Source organism: Diadema antillarum, unplaced genomic scaffold, assembly GCF_040938485.1.
Source record: "Diadema antillarum isolate AM-2024a unplaced genomic scaffold, OU_Dant_1.0 seq00001548_RagTag, whole genome shotgun sequence".
NCBI lineage: Eukaryota > Metazoa > Echinodermata > Echinoidea > Diadematoida > Diadematidae > Diadema > Diadema antillarum.
The window spans coordinates 195,696-217,802 of record NW_027272277.1 but is presented as its reverse complement, the minus strand read 5'-3'; the positions used below and the strand labels follow the sequence as shown (position 1 = coordinate 217,802).

The window sequence follows — 22,107 nt, the reverse complement described above, 5'->3', positions numbered from 1 at the left end:
AGGGAGACAAAAGGATCGTACAAGTCATCCGCATCGATCTACCGGGCTTTGTGTCGACCTTCGATCGGCACCGAACTGCAATCGATCGCCGTCCGTCTGCTTATTACACTCCACCTCGTAAAGTCGCGTTCTATCTCGCTTGGGACAACAACATGACGACGAGACTGAACTAAGAAACATCCATGGATTAGTTTGACTTTTTGTTTGTATTCTATGATTATGAATTGAAGGGATTGCCACTGTGTTTTGTCTTCCTATCGTATCTCAAAGCTGCCGCCAATGCTACAAGTACTTAGTATTTAAGTTAGTGTTATTTGAATCAATTCAAATTTACAATCCTATCAGCTTCTACAATTCCTCCAAGGAAGACCTATGTAGATAGCTATTATCTCACCATGAAACTGAAAAGATAGATTCTACTCTTCCAATTTACAGTTAAGATGAAGACACAGCGAAAAAAAAAAGGTGAATGTGATAATTTTATGAAGCAAATACCAACGTTTTCCTTGAAAAGGCGTGCAAACGAACATACGTTTAAAAAAAAAACACATATACGCCCGTCTTTCGCAATTTACGATTCAATTTGAGATATATCAGTATTTGTGACAATGCTATGATCCACAATACCTATATTCTAGGCCAGAGCAGAAAGTAAACGACAAATTGGAAGGGCAAAGAAAGTAAGATTTTTTTTTCTTATTTCGTGATCAAAGCTTGTCAACACAACTCCGAATTAAAATCCTACAGAGTCAGGTTTGGATATAAACTCCGCGTGAATTCGTCTAGTGTGGATATTAACGTGTTGAAGAAGTTCGACTGCTGGAGCGGCTGCCGGTTTTGTTTTTGTTTTCAAATCCAGTGGTTAGTAGGATCATCATTGCTATGGATAACCATTTTCGACTGACCAGGTAGATTGTATAGGAGGTATCAAGTTCGACGCCCTCACGAGATCAACAAAGCAAAATGCTGCGCGTGATCACGCAGACTTTCTGCATGCTATGCACGCCAATCTGATCTTCAGCCGAAGTCCTGGTGAGAGAAAAGCTGCAGCAGGCTTCAACTCTTCCGAAAATAAGCAAAGATAAAATCTACACACACTCAAGGAAATTTTCAAATTCGGCTCTGATCGTTTAAACATCAGGTCTTTCGTTAAGGCATCTTCTAAAGCCATCTTACCAATTTAGTTTCTCAGGCTGCTAACAAAAGATCGTACTTTCTTTCGCTATTGCTTAACTTTTAACCAGGTTAGGGACTAAAGTACTTCGCTCGAAATGAAAAATTCCTATGCGTACGGCCATTTTGTGCCAATTTCAGGACAGTGTGGCGCCAGCCCTTAGAGAAAGAAGGAGTCATATACGACGCACATAAAAGATCCAGCTATAATTCACTGTAACTGAAGTAGGATGCAAATCCGGTAAAAATTTTACCGTTTTACACACATATCACGCACACACTCAGGCACGTGCGCACTATAAAACGAGTGAAGATACCAACCCCTTGTGCTTGAGGATCTCCCCGGGTGAATGGCGGTGAGTGAAATGTATCATCCGGGCTCAATTCTGGTTTGTACACAGGCAAAGAGTATCTGTGAAATCATTTGGTCTTGAGGCGCAAGTGCTGATTAACGATGCAAGGATACTAACCATGCTAACTGCGTTACACAATGAGGTTGTTATGACCTTGATTTGCCCGGGATTCGTTAAACACCCCCCCCCCACACACACACACACAAACACATTCACACACAGAGAAAGTGTCCTCTCTCTCCTTGTGTATCCATGTATATTATACAAACAGTGTAATCATAATTTTGTGGGTATGTGTGTTTATGTGTCTGTGTGTGTTTGTTTGTTATGTGAGCTCTATTTGATCTGGGCACAACTGATGAGTCATGATTTTTCAGACACTGTAACGGATGCAAAATGCCTGTGCGTAGTATATTATGTAAAGCTAATCATAAAGCGTTATATGATTATATACGTGGATACCACTTACATTGTCATTACCCTTAATTGATTACCATCAGGAAATTAAGTAGGAAAGGGTATACGAAGTAAGGACAGTGCATGCTCTCTGACATGCAGAGAAATACTTTTTTTTTTTCAAGGGATTACCAAAAAATAAAAAGTATTCTCCGTATCCTTTTCATAATCAAGGTCCTTTCTCTTGCTGGCATTCAATTCCTATAGCAATTAGTACTTTTCAGTCTTAGATTCACTCTTTCATACCATCATTTCGTTGTCTTATCATATCATATCTATCATAGTCATTATCATTATTATTATCATTATGAATATCATATCTAACGACCAAGTAGGATGATAAAAAATAGATTAGTCCACCACCTATTCTGTGCAAATGATAATGTGCTTTCTGCTTCCATTAAAATTTATTACATCCCTCGTATTTAACTGTTCATTTCCGCTGACCAATTTCGTGTTGTTGCCTAGAGAGGACAGTAACTACCATAACCCCTTCGCCATCATCTTTATTGTTGCTTTACCCCTGTGTGCTTTTTTGTTCCTATGAGTAAAGTAAAGTGGCCAGATGTTCGTGGCTCAATAGAATATGAACATAGTATGTTGATCAAAGCTTTCGTTTGGAGAACAGTAAAGCCCCTGTTCCACTATGCCGTTCTCGCTACGATTTGACAATTTTCTCAGATCGGGAAGGATCGGGTAAAATCTGAGCCGATCTGGACACAGTACGATGTTAGAACGCTCTAAGTACGCTGCAGTTACGACTAACACGTGCTTGCTACGCTCTTACTACGATGATCGGGAATGAGGCATTACGATCTCTGCCGCTGCAGCTACGCTTTAGAACGATGTAGCTACGCTGTCAGTGCGATGTTGCCGATGTTATCCGATCGATGCACGCTGTATCTACGCTCTGAACGATCTATACGATCTTATCACGCTATCACCCCGTTCAGAGAGCTGAAAAGTGCCCGATGTGCCCCGATGTACCGGGTGCACGTCACGAGACCGACACCCACGAGTCATACAGCCCACAAGTTATACAGCTCACAAGTCATACAGCCCACGAGTCATACAGCCCACTAGTTATACAGCCCACGAGTTCGACACTGAGTAAATAAAGCCCACGAGTTCGACATCAAGTATAATAAGCCCAGGAATTATACGGCTCACGAGACCGACACTACGCACAGAAGGCTCATGAGACCGACACTAGGCAAACAAAGCCCACGAGACCGACACTATATACACTTAAAAGGTCCACGAGACCGACACTACGCATACAAGGCTCACGAGACCGACATTTAGATTTACGCAAAAGAGGTTCACGAGACCGACACTAAGCAAAGAAGGCCCACGAGACCGACAGGATGAACAGCGCCACCTATAGACCAATAAATTGTATAGGGTGTCCTGATAATGGCATAAGGAAGATATGAGAGATGGAAAAGAAGAGTTGCCAGGTTGTTACCCCTTCAGTTGCCCCCCCCCCCCAAAAAAAAAAAATGATCAGGATCTTTAATTGTGTTTGCGTGGGTGTGTGTTTGTGAAAGAGTGAACAAAATTCAGTAAAAGCGTGCAACAGATCTTTCCACATTAACTAAAGATGCCAAGACACCCTTGTTTGCATGTTAACCCTTTCACCTCTTTCATATATTCCTACTCCCAGCCCCCCCCCCCCCAAATAAAAGAGAGAAAGAGAGAAAGAGATCTGCCTTTGGTGATTGTTATTATATTCTAGTGGGAGGCATTTTATAGACTAAAAATCGGCATGATTCGAGTATGCTTATGATTTGAATAGAGAAAAAACGGCTTGTAAGAAAAATTGTTAGTGCAATTCAATCTAATCGTATAAACAAAGTGGCTACCAAAATCATTACGTTTTTATTCTTGTAGGTGGTTGCTTGTGGAAAACTCGTCACAGAACTGGCAAATTAACATCACTTAAATTATATGATGAGAAGGTGGAGCTGGAGACAAGAATTTAATACAACTCAACGAATTAGGAAGAAAATAAAGCATTATACATTTTGTTTAATGCAAATACAATACATTGAATTGATGAGAGATAAGTGGTCTTAAATAGCACATACGGATTTTGGGATCTTATGAGATTCTGTTGTACTATGATGTTAATCTGCATTGGCTCGAAAAATCAGATTATCAAGGAAGAAAATATCACGAAATGTGATGGCAGTAAATGATTAAAAAATGACAATTTCTCATAAAGGTCCTATATAATATATACATATTCGATTCGGATTCGGAAAAAAAAGATGCATCCATGCCACACTGTAAAAACATCGGTGTTAGATTTAACACCACTGGTGTTAAATCTAACACCGATCAAACTTCAATAAAGGACCACACCCACAGGTGTTGAAAATGCACTGTGATGGTGTTGAAAAGTGTTCACCTGACACTTCGTGGTGTTAATTTGACACTGTACCTGGTGTTATTTTGACACTGTACTGGTGTTAATTAAAAAATGACACCACATGGTGTTGATTTGATATTTGCTGGTGTTAATATCAATGGTTTAACACCCGTCCAGCTTCAATAAGGGACCACACCAGCTGGTGTTACTTTGGTGTAAATTTATTTTCACATTTTTTCAAAAATCTAGTATTTTAATGTAAAATTCTTGATCGTCTTGTTTAAATTAAAAATCAACAAGAAGTGCAGTTACTACGAAACTCTTCAAAAAACAGTTTAAAATTTGGAAATGACACCCGTAGGTGTTAATTTAACACCATAAATGAGCACCGAAAATTTAACACCAGCTCGGTGTTCACTATTTAACACCGGACTTTTTGCAGTGTGAAAACAGCTATTGTATTTCACGAAAAATGTACTGTTTTGGAGGAGAATAACACAAGCCACAAATCGAGGTGACTCCCTGCGATATGAAACGTTTTAATCAGTTGAATTACATACATTATAGTTACAGAGAAAATTACAAATAGATCTTACTCCAAAACGTCGAAGCACGGGGGTAGGATATCTAATATAGCCTAACTTAAAGAAGATAGTGAATAGAGAAAGAGAAGACGTGAAAAGTACATCCTGTCCATCTTCTAGCTAAAAACTAGGAAAGCCTATTAAAAGTAGCACGGTGGCATTATCAAAGCTCTAAAATTAATCCATACATCGTTCTTGTCCTCTTTTATCAATTCATTTGACCATGTGTTTTTTGTCTTCTCCTTTTTTTTTTGTTGGGGGGGGGGCATGAAGAATGCAATTCTATTTTTCTAATTGATAACAATGTCGCTCCCTGACATACCTGCCCCCTGGAAGTATGTGGAAATACATATTTGATGTCGTTCATTATGTAGATGGTTACCATCTTTCACTTGATAGCGTGACGAAATTGCACCCGCCAGTATGTTATTTTTCCGTTCATGGAACACCCTGTACAGGTAATTGACATGTAGATGGCGCTGTTTATCTTGTCGGTCTCGTGGGCCTTCTTTGCCTACTGTCGGTCTCGTGGGCTTTCTTTGCTTAGTGTCGGTCTCGTGAGCCTTTTTTTTTGCTTAGTGTCGGTCTCGTGGGCCTTCTTTGCCTACTGTCGGTCTCGTGGGCTTTCTTTGCTTAGTGTCGGTCTCGTGAGCCTTTATTGCTTAGTGTCGGTCTCGTGGGCTGTGTTTGCTTAGTGTCGGTCTCATGAGCCTTTTGTGCTTAGTGTCGAACTCATGGGCTGTATGACTCCTGAGCCGTATAACTCATGGGCTGTATGACTCATGGACCTTTAATTGATGTCGGTCTCGTGGACCGTATGACTCGTGGGTGTCGGTCTCGTGGGATGACCCCGATGTACCCCGATTCGACTGTCGATCTGCAGTCCGTCAACTTATTAGCATGCAGAACCGAAGAAATATACTGTGTACCTCGAAGAGTCTCCTCAACTCCCGGTTCTTTTGCAGCAATGCATTATTATAAACAAAGACGTGCTGATTTTTCCAAGGCTTTTTCTTGATGTCCTTGCTTTTATAGTCCGTCTTCCTCCAGTTGTAGATGATTTCACATTCTTCAAAATTCTGCTATGTCTTCTTCCTCCTCTTTAAGCATCACGTGCTGTCTCTCTTTCTTCGCCTTTTGGGTGGCTGCTTTGCTGCTTTCTTCTCTTCTTTTTCTTCATCTCTTCTCCTTCTTCGAAAATTTGAGCTCCTTCTTCTTCATGTTCTGCCCTGACAGGTGCAGTGGCAATGCCATCCTCCTCCTCAACAGTTCTGCCTCTCGATCTCCTTGATCTTCTTCTGGCAGACATTTTTGTGTAAGTTTTCTTCCCGTTCTTGTGCCGCTGTTACTACACTCAGAAAGACCTTGTTACGCTCATCCCGCTGCGCTTACGCTGTCAGTACGCTCTCCCCGCTTGCCGTACGATTAAATTTAGGTCAATTTTGATAGGGGAGATCGGGAAGAAATTTTGAACAGGTTCAAAATTTCTTCCCGATCTGAAAAAATGCCCGCTCCAACCCCGACCTCCACACGCTGCTGCTACGATGCTTCCGATCCCCGTACGCTTTTGCCGCTCTCTCCCGATGTGCTAGATCGGGAGAGATCGGGGTCCAGATCGTGATAGTGGAACGGGGGCTTTACTAAATTTCATATTATGATCCAAGTTACCATACCACAAAAAATGCACCAGATACTATCTTTCCCTTTCCTGCCCACCCCACCCCCACCTTCCCCAATGACAGTCATCATCATCATCACTAAATTAAGGTAACTCCCCCATACTCAGTTATTTTTTCCAAAAAAAAAAATGACACCAATGTGGTGGTGTCCTGTCACATACAATTTATTATCAGTGCAATTATGGACTGATTCATAATCACGCGGTTAAAGGTGATAGTATTTTTTAACAGCTATGTCGATACATTTGTAATTCAAGACTTTTACCACCACCCGACACATACCCCTTTTAGTTCACACGAACACGCTATTCTTGACCAGAGAAATGTACATTGGACTATACTAGACTATACTAATTTACTTCATTCATCACACTACAATATACAATACAGATATATAGATGTTGACGTAGAGACAGTATTGCAAAGTCACCATCATAGTGCATGGCTTAGTCATGTAAATGACTCTCTATCTCGTGGGAGTTCAAACAAAGAATGTTCAATTTGCACAAAGAGTCTCTATTTTGTGTGACCTCGTCACGTTTATGGAGTTCATTTTCAAATAAGAGAGAATTGAGCACTATTCATTTTCGGAATGCTCATAGATTACCGTTACGGTTACCATGACAACCACTCAACATGACAGACTGAAAACCTTATCAACATATAGCAGCAGCTGATGTGTATTGCGGAACTATGCAACATGCGCTTCACTGGCCATAGACAAAACTTGATGATCTTGAGATTAATGATAATTAGATGAAGTACAGTCGCCACTGCTTAACCGAGACAATTCCTGAGAAAGCACTTTGTCCCGTTTAACCAACCTTCCATATCAAAAAGAGGTCAGACACTGAGTTACTTGTGTACTCCACAAAATTCAGATATTAATCGCTCTGTAACTTGCACACACTTGAATACCACTCACGGGCAAGAGCTACATGTAGGCCCTATGCAATGAAAACAAGTGAGGTGAAGATTGGGTTGCAAAGTTAGAAGTAACGACCTTGTGAAAGAAATCTGTATGAAGCTAACGTAAAGAAGAACATAACTATGTATCACATTAATCTAATTAAAAAAAAAATGCCGTCGCCTCCTGGTGACCTAATCAAATCCGGACAGTGGTCTTACTTGTCACAACAAGCGGGGGCGACTGTCTATGATACGAAAGTAGCATTAGTCTACAGCTATGAAATACATTGTAAGTAACATCCTCCTTCTGCAGGCTGCAAGCATATGAAAATCTAGCTTGAGGCAAATATTATTGTTGCTATTAATCTTTTCCTCATCCTAAAGACATGTCTATCTGCTTTGATTATTTTTGTTTAAATTTTCAATGCATTTATTTTCATTTTTCATCAAAGAGTCCCATTATAGAAACATAGCATGAAAAAGCAATAGGCATATTCTACATTCATGGAATAGTAAATTTGTTGTATACCCCTTCTGTGTCAGGGACTTGGACAGTGTGCACAAGACTATGGGATTTACTGTATTAAAGGACAAGTTCACCTTCATAAACATAAGGATTGAGAGAATGTAGCAATATTAGCAGAACACATCATTGAAAGTTTGAGGAAAATCGGACAATCCGTTCAAAAGTTATGAATTTTTGAAGTTTTAATGTAGTAACCACTGGATGAGAAGACTACTGCATTGTATGAATAACTTAGATGTCACATGCGTACAACAATATAAGGAAAATACAAAGAGAATTTAACAAAATTTCATCTTTTGAAAAAAGTACACATTCCCTTGACTCGTTACCGACATATGTTAGGGGTAATATCATTCCCCCTGTCTTTAGAAAGAGGCAAGTCAAGTGCTCTTTTATTATGCGAAAAAAGTGAAAAAATGTTGAATTTTCTTTACATTTTCTTTATACTGTTGTACGCATATGACTCACAAGCTGTAGTAGTCTCCTCATCCAGCGGTTCCAACACAAAAATTTTAAAAATTCATAACTTTTGTATCGATTGTCCAATTTTCCTCAAACTTTCACTGATGTGTTCTACTAATATTGCTGCATTCTCTCAATCCTTATGTTTATAAAGGTGAACTTGTCCTTTAACTGTGTCAAAGCACACAGAGGGTTAAACAAGTCATTGCTTGGAATCAATCACTAAGCATGGTAAGATTTCTGTAATTTCTAGAAGTAGTATTTCATTCAGGTCTTCATCCGACAGTTTTTTCAGCCGTATTGAAATAAATAAAACAATTAAAAATGTAACAATCCTTTTATTTCTCCTTATCATCGTAATTCTTCTCTTGCAGACGGACATTATGTTGTCTTTCATTGAAGATACATGTATCAATGTAATCACTGCTCTTTATTCTAATCCTAAACCAAATGTGCTAGGAAGGGACAAGGTTAAAACAGGGAGGTGGGACCTGGTTAAAATGTGTATATTGAATGTAATCACAAATAACACTAGTAGCTGCCGCAATCAGCAACGTTGCATTTACATGTATGTCTTGAATTACGACAGGTGTCCTTTAAAATTACACAAAGCAAAGCGAAGCTGACCTTCAAAGATACAAAATACCATTATATTCCAAGGGGTCTTCATCATAGATTTTTAAATCGATTTCTCGTGCATTCAGCGTCATTTCCGAGCTGTACTCGTTACCTAGCAACAGAAAGCTCACCATTGCTGAGCAGCATGAGGGGAAAAAAACACAGGCAAACACAGAGCGACGGAATTAACAGTATTATTATGGAAATAACAATCTCAGCGGTTGCTACAGCAACGAAAACAAGTCACAAAATGCTAACGGGAGATCGAATCTACAATCACCGCCTGGTTGTGAAGTTGTCTTCTTTGTTCAGGGTATAGTGCTTTTTAACTCCATTATAACCTGTGAGAGATAATTTCTAATTATATTCTATAAGATAAAAAGTACCCCTTCAGCTCGATAATGTATGTCAATGCATGTGTATATTAACCAACACATTATATAGGGCCTATACAGATGAATATGAAAGTTATATCAAACTTTGCTGACAGTGTTACACAACAATTACGCTCAAAAGAATGAGGAAACATTTAAGGACTATAAGTTTATCTACATTCTAAGTTGACAACGATTGTATTCACGATGACGAACTGTTCCCCATGAGTGTAGGCCCTATTCTATCACATGATTATCTACGGAGAAAAGGCAGTTAAGTAAATCACAGATTTGTAACTATTCTTTTCTTGAAGAAGTTACGGAACATTTTCATAATCACCATAGACACATCAGAGACACCGGTCACGTGTAGGACCAATCAGCGGCTAGATAATTTCGTGTTAGAAAACCATGTTTCACATACTGCCTTTAAATAGCCGAGAGGTGATATTGACATTGAGGTGTTGATCGTCGCAGTAATTTGCCCGATGATAGATTATTAATTCGAACGTGTCGCCTTTGATCGCTGAATCATTGATCCTAATGGAATCGACCACTTTACGGAAATGATCAGCAAGGACAATATTAATGAATAGTCAAGCGACGAATTGATCTTTTCTAATGAAAGGCTGTTAGCATTTTTCAGCAAACAATTTTCAGCAGAGCTTCTCAAAGTTGCTAGTTGGAAAGCTAATAACCATTAACGTACGGGGAGTGATAACAACGTGCAGGGAATCAATTCGTGAGACTTTAGCTCTCACTCATAAAGAATGTTGAAAAGACACTCGATCAAACAACAAAGTATAGTGCCGATTGGTCCGTGAGCACATTTATAAAGTAAGTTACAAGATGTGCTACATAAGAAACGCGACAACATTATAGTGATGATGGAAACCATCTAACATTCTGACGGTCCTACAGAGAAGAGGCATTGGATTGTGGTATGAACACACTGCTCCACTGCTATCCCCAACCCCCTTCTAATTTCAAGCGTGTTTGTGTTCATCATTCAAACTGATCATTCCATCAATTATTTTGATTAATAATTATTCCGTATCATTATGCATGTAAAGAACGCTTAAATCTGGCTCATTCACAGCTATGCACCACTTAAACCACTTTTGGCAAAACACCTTTTATTTTCCCAATTGACTTCTTCATGCTCCAGATTAGACACTGAAATTTACCCCAACCGAATTTACCCCGATGAGAGTCTGTTTTGTATCGACATTAGGCCTATTCAGTCTAAATTCAAAATTGTTACTTTGCTGCATACACTGTATATAACTCCCGTACTATTATAGTCACGATTATCGTCCTTGCGATTGCTAGTTACGTGCTTGTGATTGAAACATTTTACATGAAAAAAAAAACGATTAAAGAAATCGCAAAAGAACGCACAGCTATTGAAAACTATTCCAAAAGAATGCGCACAGTGACGTCAGAACGCGTTATTATACGAAACTGCACATAGCAGTATGTTTATAAGAGATGGCGCTATACACCCTTTTTTTTTGGGGGGGGGGGGCGGGATGCAGCTGTAATGGCCTCGAGATCTTGGTTAATTCGATACGACATGTACGCGACGAGTTGTACCCTTCATCACATAAACTATCACCATTAAACTCCCTTGATCAGATTTGACCTTCATCACATATCACTATCAGCTCAATTGATGAGATTTATTAAGCTTCATATCTCTACCTTATCATTTGACGGAAACACGTACACTGTGAGAGTGCAACCTGTAACTTGTGCATTTTGTCTCCCCTGCAATCCTATTTTGCAAACTATCTTCAGCATGATATAGGGTCTACATGTTGAAACTTGGGATGTCGACTGGCAAAAGAAAACGAAATGTATTTTTCCCCCACAGTCTATTCATTTTGTGTGTTCATCTTGAACTGAGACATGAACACGTATATTTGCCTTTTTCAAAACCTTGCAATTTACATGCATCTACACACTATGATAACGTGATAGCGTTTTCTACAAGAAAATATCAAATGTACTAGTAATCTAGATGACGAAATATAGAAAAACATGAAATGCCTCCAATGTTAATGTTTTAGAAGCCTCCGAAATGAAACGTAATTGCGCGGCATTCTCGAATTAATGGCGCATTCGTAACTACCATGAGATACTTTAACGCGTCAAAGTGCTGTACCCTTTCATGGGTAGTTTTCAGCAAATTGTGTCGGTAAAAGAATAGACGTTCTCTTTTTATTGGCGTTCTATTTTCTGTTGTAGTGTAGATCATGATGTCTAATGGGCTGCTTTTAGAGCAATCTGCTCAATTACGCACAAATTCGAACAGCAAATAGTTCAAAATAATGTATTGTATATTGATAGCAGACGGTGCCCTCGTTTTTATTCAGTCCCCTTCATGTACTAGATTAGAAAACGTTGCTGGGGCATGAAAGCATGAACGTAATTCCTAATCACAAGTTGATCGCAGGTGATTATTCTTCAACATTTCACGCTTTACATAATCCTACGACACCAGTCGTTTATGATGAACGGTAATCTGATATGAACTGTTGTAAAAAATAGAGAGATCTGGGCGTCGGCGAGTTGAAATTTAATGATCCGCAGCATGATTACGTCATATTGCCATATCTACATCAACAGCATTGCATTATCCCACATTGATGTGGCTAATGTGGCTTATGATTCTGCAACTGGTCGACTCACGGTTACAATGACGTGCACCACATGTGTCTAAATTACACTTCAAAGACTCTTATATTGCATGTTGAGCCTCTCCTAAAATAATTCATAAAATGCGGTATTACTCTTTAAACAAAAAAAAAATCGAGTGAAAACAATCACTCTTGAAAGAGTCAATATACAAAAAAGAGTGATTTTAGGGTAAAGTTTGAGTGAATTTTTAGTGAAAATGTTCATTTTCACTCATTTTGGAGTGACGTACCTCACGGTTCACTCGAAAATTTTGGAGTTATCCCTGCACGATGAGGTCACTCGAAAGCGAGTGAGAATGAACATTTTCACTCTGAATTCACTCTTTTCTGTTATTAACTCCTTCAAGAGTGTACATTTTCACTCAATCTTTTTTAGAGAGTATGACGCGCTATCACACTCCCATCGCGTTATCGTAAATTGCAAACACGCGCGCACATAAAGGATATGAATAGATTATGAATGAAATGTAGGTACATGATGTATTCGGATCGGCGAGGCAGAAAAAAAAAGTAGGCCTACTAGTAGACTAACCAGTCAAAATGAGCATTCAAATCACACTCACACTGGTGTACCAATTCATGTGATTCCTGCTTTGTTACCCCAGCTGGACAAATTTTACAGTGCGTGCCGTTACTTTGTCTGGTATTGATATTAGAAGTAAATTTGAACATGTTGAAGGAATGGTATTGAAGAGGAAAATGGGGCTTCATCATTATCTCGTAAGAATTGAAACATTACCCATGAATATTCTGTCTCCCTCTCTCTTTGCCGAAATGGAAGGAAATGGCTTAAGGTACGAAGAATAATCGCTGTATCCAAATGAAAGGTTAATGAAAAGAAAAGTATTACTTTTTTTTTAAGTTCATGCAAATTTATCGAACATTATTTTGTCAATACGCCAAGTTTACTAGATTGATTATTTCGTATGATTTCTCGTCTTCACTGTCTCCGTTTAAGGAATTATTCCTATCATACTTCTGGTACTCGTTATAGAGTTTGCCATAATTATTTTCGATGTATAATGTTAAGCTGTAGAACGAGCTCATCTGCTCACTTTGGGAACTTAATGCTTTGTGTTTGCAATTAGTAGTTCTATAGAAGTTGTGTGCGCAACAACGTTTCAAAGAAATAAAAACTGACCCAAACAAACAAACAAACAAACAAACAATAAGATACAGAGCAACAACCATAAAAATCGAGGAAATACTAACAGAAAAGTCCACCTATAGGCAGTAACCACGATTAAAACCTTCGACATCAAGATAGGTTTGAAAGAACGTTGCAGTATGAGTTGTTTACTGTCGAACGTCTATAAGGTAGACGTACTTAACATCCGGGGATGGGTAGAAGATCGTTTCAATGGCGGTCTTAATCAATAAATGGCCCTCGTCTTTACTCTTTTCCTTTAGTCCGATGCCTTTTGTCATTTGCTGGGTTGGCCATTGATTTTTCCGTTCATAATATATTGCTCCCCAGTACCGTTCTAACTGTGTGAGCATTGCTGAATACATAAAACGCGTTGCAGCTTATGCTATATCTGCCAAATTTGATGAGTTATTGAAAATGGAAGGCTATTCACAGCATTGTCATACTAATGCGAGTGATTCTTCATGGAACACTAAGGTCGAGCAAAGTTCATTCTAGATTGCATCGCTGGAGGCTAACCCATTACGATTTGATACACATTTTCCCCATTACCAATCAAACATTGTGGCTCAGAGGTGGAATACTTCTTCCATGTTAAAGGGATGGTATAGTATTGGTGGAGAGGATGATTGGGCTTTTAACTTTTCGCGAGATACTAAGAAACTGCTTGTGAAATAATACAGAGCATACCATTCTAAGAGGAATTCAAAGTTTATTAAATGAAAATCGGTTTTGGAATGGTTGAGACATCCAAAAACAAAGTAAAACAAAGCGATCCTAATAAAAGGTGGGTCCACCTTGGATATCTCAGCCATTTCAAAATCAATTTTCATCGAATAAACGTTGAATCCATCTTGGAATTACATGCTCTTTCATATTTCATAAGAGGTTTCTCATTATCTCACCAAAAATGTTAGAAACTTGAAGTTAGGTCTCAACCAAAACTGATCCCTTTAAATGCATTGTTAACCATTTGCAGATGAAACAAAAATCAAGCTTTAGTGCTTCAAAATAGTTCTAAAATGTGAGTTAACGATGGAAACAACCAATTGTTAGATATACATAGTGTGAACAATAGTTATAGTAAAATGTTCCTAGACTAAACCGTCTACAGTGTTTAGTGAGAAAAATATTGATATCTCCTTGTATCATGCAAAACATCCTACCATGTGAAAAAAAATTTGAAATAAAGCCTAAAATATAACTGACCGACACATATGCATCAAATGTGATATCTTGAACATAGTCATTTGTTTTAATCACTGCTCCCAATGGTAAACTGTACCTTTAAGCTCGTTAAGGGATTCAGTTTTGCATCAATACGTCTGTGAAAAGAAAAAGCTATTTGAAATGGATCTCATACTTATAACGCCTGCTGCTGCCATTGTCGGTAACAAAACTTCCTTGAGTTATTCATAAACACACGCTCACATGATGAATGCGTAAAGACCTTTTACAGCAAAGCAAAGTAGTTCTTGTCAAAAAACTTCAGAACTATGGGCGAAATCTAGTTGAATATCAGTCTCTCGAGGAGTTCCTGTTTCTTCGCATGCTTTCAAAAGCTCTGAGCAAAAACAAACAAACAAACAAACCCCCCAAAAATTGTCACGCGTATATACGTGATGCATTTTCTTTGCCTTGAGAGTTTGTGGTTAAAACTATAGGCAGAGGTGACTCCAAAATAGTACTATTTTCTGACGGGCGCATCCCCGAAGTGAACAGTAATTTTGAAGCGCCAATTAAGGCCCATGGTTTGAGCGAGAAACTCGAAATCAAGCAGACTGAAATCAATGTTTTGTATTTAGGACAAAAGCAAAGAAGAGAAAAATGAGGCGACAAGTCATGAGGTAGGTGTGATGTTGTGGAGGGATCCTACAGTGACCGCACTGCGAAGCAACGCGCGATGTCACAATATTGCGTTGTGACATCATTTTACAAAATAGTAATGAGATAATGTTATAAAAAGTGACGTTATTTTTCATACCATGGGCATGGAGTATAAAACAGGCTCACATTCTGAAAGTCAAAATCCATAATCACATGAAGCTCTTTCAACCAATTACTAAAGGATGAACTTTTTAATTCAAAATATAATGTTGTTCATAAGTCATCTTGATTACTAGTGCATTCAGAAATGTTGGAACAGCTTCTGTTAAGGTCAGGTTATTTAGATAAATAAGGTTAAATAAGGTTCATTAAAACTTGTTTGACATACCCATCCCTGCCTTTCGTAACCGGGCGCCACCGGTGACAGCTTGTAGCGACGTCTGCCCGGCGACACGGTGTTGTTGACCCGCTGGTCGTTCACTTGCAAAAATTGCGGGTTCGACATTGTGAACACCAACTATCTCAGACCGCAAACGAAAAAAAAAGTGGACTTTGCAAAAGAACGATGTTAGAAACGTAGATAGCATTGGCCGAACTCTCGACACGAGTCTGTCGAAGGTGCTTTGACCGGAAGCAGCGGAGGTTTATTCGAGTTAATAGTTTTCATGCAGCCATCGATGGCCCACGATGTACTGTTACAGGACAAACTTGACGCAGAAGGTCAAGAAAGAGATACTATGCATGACCAGATGACATAATTACAACTTCGAGCTTGATTCACCTTCAAAGATGCACCTATATAAATAATTATGATTTTTCAACAGCTAGGGTTTCCAAGCCCTTTCATTTTGTTTCGAGGTAAAATGGAAAAGGGGTATCGATAGAATATAAAAAACAATCAGCCAATTATATTCGCAATGTACAAGTAGGCTTATGACGAGTAAGTCACTTTGGGGATTCATGCTCTGCCTCTCGTTAGGTTCATTGAATCCGACGATCCAAAATTATGCAGTCGCTGCAGTTACCATTTCGAGTTCCATGCATGCTCAAACTTTCCGCAAATATTATCATGTCGACGTTAATACGTTAATCCACGACAGACAAGCATAGCAACATCACTCCGAAGAGCGCTATAGCCGCCTCCACACCGACGTTCCTACCGCTTGCAGCGTTGCTATTTGCACAGCGTCATAGATGCAACTCTCAGCCACATATTGCAAACATTCGTGATCATGGCGATGTCACGTTTACGATCCATGATGTCGAGACAGGCAATTGATAGCGGGAAAATCCATGTAAAGCGCACCAGAAATTATGTTTGATCTCTCGGTACTGCGATCACGCATAAGATACTGCACAGTCAGTATTATGACTTTGCGCTCGTACACTACAAATACAGCAGCAACTTCGGTCTCCTTTTTTTTATGTCAATCGATATTCGTGAATACGCATTCACCGGCAATGCATGAAACGTCATCTCGCATTGAATGCCAAGAAAAGAAACGCAGGTTTGTTTACTACAACGGACCCCACCACAGAATAAGTCGAATCCTTTGTCCTTAACATCTGTTTATGTGAATCAGAATGATGGACCCGCAGATGGCGAGCTAATTACCAATGTATACGCCCAATGTACATCCTTGCACAAGGCACCTGTACGATATAAGCTGCCCAAGTCCAAGGATGGCAAAGTCAACGCTAATTGGCTGCTAAAAGCATCCAGTTTGTCGTATAGTGATTTAGCACCACTTTGCTTTTTCTATACAATTTCTGAATATAAAGACTGCAGCGTGTATCAAGGCTTCTCCTGTATGTGGAGTGACATCACGGTGTATTGGGGCATCGTACATATTTTATGACTTAATCCACGTAATAAGCCTAATGACCTCTCATCCGCGCTCGTCTCTGATTCTATAGAAATGGATCAATGGTCACATATTATTATCTCTAGATCACTGTAATTATTCAATTCAATTCAATTCAATTCAATCATAGTTTATTTCCAATCAACGAAAATCAAAAACATAGTACAATGTATACATGTCATTAACTGATATTGTTCAAACGCTTGCAAAAGATTCATGTAATATACGAGACAAATTATAGAACAACATATATGTACAATAATAAAGAGGAACACTGTACAAATACTACGTGGGCGAGCGGAAAGTAAATTCGATCATGGAAAATAGTGATCCACTAAAAAGCAAAGCTTGTCGGACGTGGATCGCTAGATAAATAATGAGTGAATGATATACTATTCTATAACAATATACATGTAGTTATTTTGAGATACACAGGTCGGGAAAAAAAATATAGAATACCAATGCTATAGTGCCCGGACACTGTTCATTGAACCACATGTACCGGGAAAATAAGACAAGGACAATACATTCGTACACACATTCAATTACCCACACGCATATACACTATTGGACGCGAGACAGTACCGAGAGGAGAGAAGACGGTAACAATACAAGTCTACGAAGAACAATAGACAGGAAAGGAAAAGGAGAGAAGAAAGAAGAGAGGTCTGCACACAGAACACGCCAAGCGTAAAAGCGTAAAGTTTGATTAAAATTAATGATTGGCATAGGGCCTGCTCAAGTTGCTCCCAACATGCCCAAGATATTTGCAACCTATACCCTCTTAAAGGTATACTGTTTACCATTGGGAGCAATGGTGTAAAAATGTTGAGATATCACATTTTGATGCATATGTGTAGGTCAAATGTATCACAAAAACACCCTACCATATAAATATTTCACAACAAAGCCTGAAATATAAGGAGGTATCACTATTTTTTCTGAATAAACCATGACTATAGACGATTTAGTCTTGAAACATTTTTTTTAAATCATAACTGTTGTTCATATTCTGTGTATTTAACAATATGTAACATCGATTATACTGATTCAATTCTTTTGCATCGGTTGTTTCTATAATTCCTAACTCACGTTCCTGAACTATTTTTGAAGTACCAAAACTGGGTTTTTGTTTCAACTGCAAATGGCTTATAATGCCTTGAACGCAAATCTTTATAGAATAAGCATTTAGAAATTAGAAAAAAAAATGTGCTGTGACAAATGATAATGTGCGCTATTAACATTTAATATTTTAATTCAATTGAAGTCATACTACAGTACACCTGGACTCTCTGCGAAAATATACAGCGTCATTTTAGGTATCAAGACCCCTCAACCCGACCCCCCCCCCCCCACACACACAGACACATTATAGAATGGCAAATTCATATACTTTATATTTTTGAATATTTTAGCTTTTTTGCACAAATAGAGGGATTTCTACACCAACAACACTGCTGATTAGTGGGATCTTCGCATTAGATCAAATGAGATCGTTGAAGCTGAATGCAAATTCTGGATTTTTTTCCCCCACCCACTGGAGAGTCATTTCGCACCCGATATTCGAAATTCAGTATGGAAGATACACACAAAGCTTCGTCAGATTAGACTGCAAATCTCAATCTTTTAACAATGACAGCAATGAAGAAAACGGCATACTTGTTTCAATAATCGTCATAATAATGATGATAATGATAGCGAATATTTATCACTATTTTTATTGTCACTAGAATCATTACAATTAAGTATGCACTTTCTTGATAAGCCTTGTTATGGTCATTGCTGTTGACACTGCCATGTATTCCTGGGTATTGTCATCATCGCTATTCTCCTGTTCCTGTGTACATACACACCGTCTACACCACAGGATAAATACATGTATAAAGACACCATAGGTCAATAATTGCCCTATTTTGATTATATTCATAGTAATGGTTCATACATTGTGCGCAAGGATGTAGGTCCCGTGACTAAATATGGTACGCAGGAGGGTGTTTCACAAAGATTTTTAAGTCGAACTTGACATTTAAAATTGACTAAAATCATGGTATGCTCTGTGTGTGTTTTCAATGTTGCTCAAGTTTCTAATGAAAATGAAGATTTTGGAGATCTTTTTCACACAGCCTTTGAAAATACAATGTAGAATAAATAACAATGGAATTATTCTGCAAACATTACTGATAATTTGAAGTGGTTGATGATTAGTCTAATGAAAATAAACAAGGAAACCAGTGGCATACCATATTATAATCTTTAGTCAAACTTAAATCAAGTTCGACTTCGTGAAACATCCCCCACCTCTTGTGACCAGACTTTTGATATCAATAATATTTCCAGAACTCTCCTACATCCAATTTTGCTCGGGTACGAGTCCGACACTAACGAGTCATACAGCCCATCACGAGTTAAACACGCCACAAGCTCGTCACTAGGCGAATAAGGTCCATAAGGGCGACTCTAGACCAAAAAGGCCCTAGAATCTGACGCTCATTAGGCTTACACCATGCCTACAGTGTGTCGGCCTCGTTTGTCCTTGTTTGCCTACTGTCGGAGGACTCATAGGGATTATTTTCCTATAGTTTCGAGCTCATGGGATTTATATTATTCTTCCCTGTCTTATCACGGACCTCAGATACGAAACAAAATCTGTGATTTTTAATCAGTTTCCCTATTTCTGCCATAAAAACAGGTTTAGTGGTAGTATCTTCATTCCGCTGACATACCGATATAATATCTATCTTTAAGTGTTTCAGTACACGCTTTAAGATTTTTTTCTTTTCAATGCGATATATAATCTGGGATTGTTCTCCTCTCATTTTAGAATAGTCTTGTTCAAGCTCATTCATTGTGTAAGTTTAAAAAATGACGTAAATTCAATTTTGAAGGGGAATTCTGATTTAGAGCACAATACAATTATGGTGTAGGAAATGAAAGAAATGATTCAATCTAGTTTGCTTCAAATATCTGATATAACTGGATCTTACAATTTCAGTTTGAATTTTGATGATGAAAAGAGTATAAGAGAGAGAGAGAGAGAGAGAGAGACAGACAGACAGACAGAAAGAGAGTGTGAAAACTGGATGCGGAACGCTGAAGCTTCATTGTTAAACCGCTAAACGACAATAAGGTACATTAAACAGTTAATCCAACTGTATCGAATTTAACAGCAAAAAATGACGTTTAAGTTTATGATATGGCCAGTCCACACACTGACAACGTATAAGGAAAGCCCTGTAGTTATAAAGGATTTTTATCATTCATGATAGACCGGTGTCTGATTTCCAATAGGAGAGGCATTAAGAACTACTAAAACCCATTAAATCAGGGCTCTGACTGGAATAGATATTTCTCTCACCTTTCTGTTGTGTCGCTTGAGAATGGCTGCTTTCTTGTTGATTTGCATCTGTTTGAAGTGAAGATTGGCGAGTATCAGGGCTCGCTGCCGCTTCCACTCCCACCTCGCCTCCGAGGAACTGTTGCTCATGGTGACGACAATAAACAGTCACAGATCATTCGGAGGTGAAACTGGAGAAAACTTTGGAAGGTCTGTCCCTACTGCATTACCGTAGCATATCCCAGCATGTCCATGGCCCCCGTGGCAGACGACATGCCCGAACCACGGGCGACGATTATCCGAATGGCGCCGAAAATGCACTCATGATGAAGTGCGAAGGAAGTGCGTCCATCCGACGCACGCTCACATCGAGGTATGAATATGATGTTGACAACACTTTTTATAGTCCATCTGTCAACGAAAAGACACATCACTGTCCATTACCAACGTTATGGTCATGCTCTTAAAAGTGTGCAAGCCTGAACAATAAAATCTACTTGATATTCCCTCCCCTGTTCGGCTTGTTCATCGCGCACCAGTAGTGCACTCTGCATGTGAGTCTCATAACCATAAATACTGCACCTTTGCAGGTGTATGCTGTAACTTATACAGAAATGAATATGAACAAAACTTCCAACCAGGAGCCAGTATTAAAAAAAAAAAAAATCGATCTGTGTGTTTACACCTACGCTTACATTATTTTATCGATCTGTCCGCATCCCTTATTCCTTTATTTACCGACGTTCCATTCTGCACGACAGCCGGGTGTAGATTATAACAAAAATTCCGTTGTTTGTTTAAGAGGTTTTTTTTTTTATTCCGTCGACTGATGAGTTGTCATGACAACATTTCTCATAAACAAAATGTCAGAGTTGATGCGAAGTACGGAATCGGCATTTAAAGCACGTTGGGCGGCGATCGCCGTATATTAATGGGCAGCGTTATGGCAGGAATGATTAATAGACCATGACTTATTTTGTCCCCTCACATTAATATGCTGTCGTAGTGGGAGGGGGGGGGGGGGTTGAGTGGGATGGGGAGGGGAACCTGAATATATTTTCCTCTCGTCGCTAACATTGCAACTTAAAGGGATGGTAGAGTATTGGTGAAGATGAGGATAAGGCATATAACTTAAACTTTATTTTGCGAAAAATTAAGAAACCACTTATAAAATGGTACAGAACATATTATTCTAAGAGGAGTTAAAAGTTTATTTGATGAAACTCGGTTTTGGAATGGCCGAGACATCCAAAAACAAAGTAAAAGAAAGCGATTGTAATAAAAGGTGGGCCCCGGCTTTATTAGGATCGCTCTGTTTTGGATATCTCAGTCGTTTCACAACCAATTTTCATAAACTAATAGACGTTGAATTCCTCCTGAAATAATATCCTTTTTCACATTTCGTAAGAGGTTTTTCATTATATCAGCAAAAAAACAAAAACGACAAACAAAAACATAAAATGTTAAAAACCTGAAGTTACTCTCTAAAAAAAATCGAGTGAAAATTTTCACTCTAAAAAGAGTGAATACAAAAAATAGTGAATTTCGAGTGAAATTGGAGTGAATTTTGAGTGAAAATGCTCATTTTCACTCATTTTGGAGTGACGTCAGGGATCACTCGAAGATTTTGGAGTGATCCCTGACGTCACTCCAAAATGAGTGAAAATGAGCATTTTCACTCAAAAGTCACTCCAATTTCACTCGAAATTCACTCTTTTTTTGTA

At 38.7% G+C, this 22,107-nt stretch overlaps 1 protein-coding gene across 1 annotated transcript in view; it reads right to left on the bottom strand.

Annotated features, from left to right (window-relative positions):
* LOC139710616 (echinoderm microtubule-associated protein-like 2) overlaps nt 1-20,533 on the bottom strand; it is a 49,896-nt gene extending 29,363 nt beyond the window's left edge. The window contains exon 1 of the mRNA XM_071622540.1: nt 20,405-20,533. Coding sequence (XP_071478641.1) covers nt 20,405-20,533 — 129 coding nt within the window. The remainder of the gene's footprint in view (nt 1-20,404) is intronic.
* Nucleotides 20,534-22,107: the final 1,574 nt, after the last annotated feature.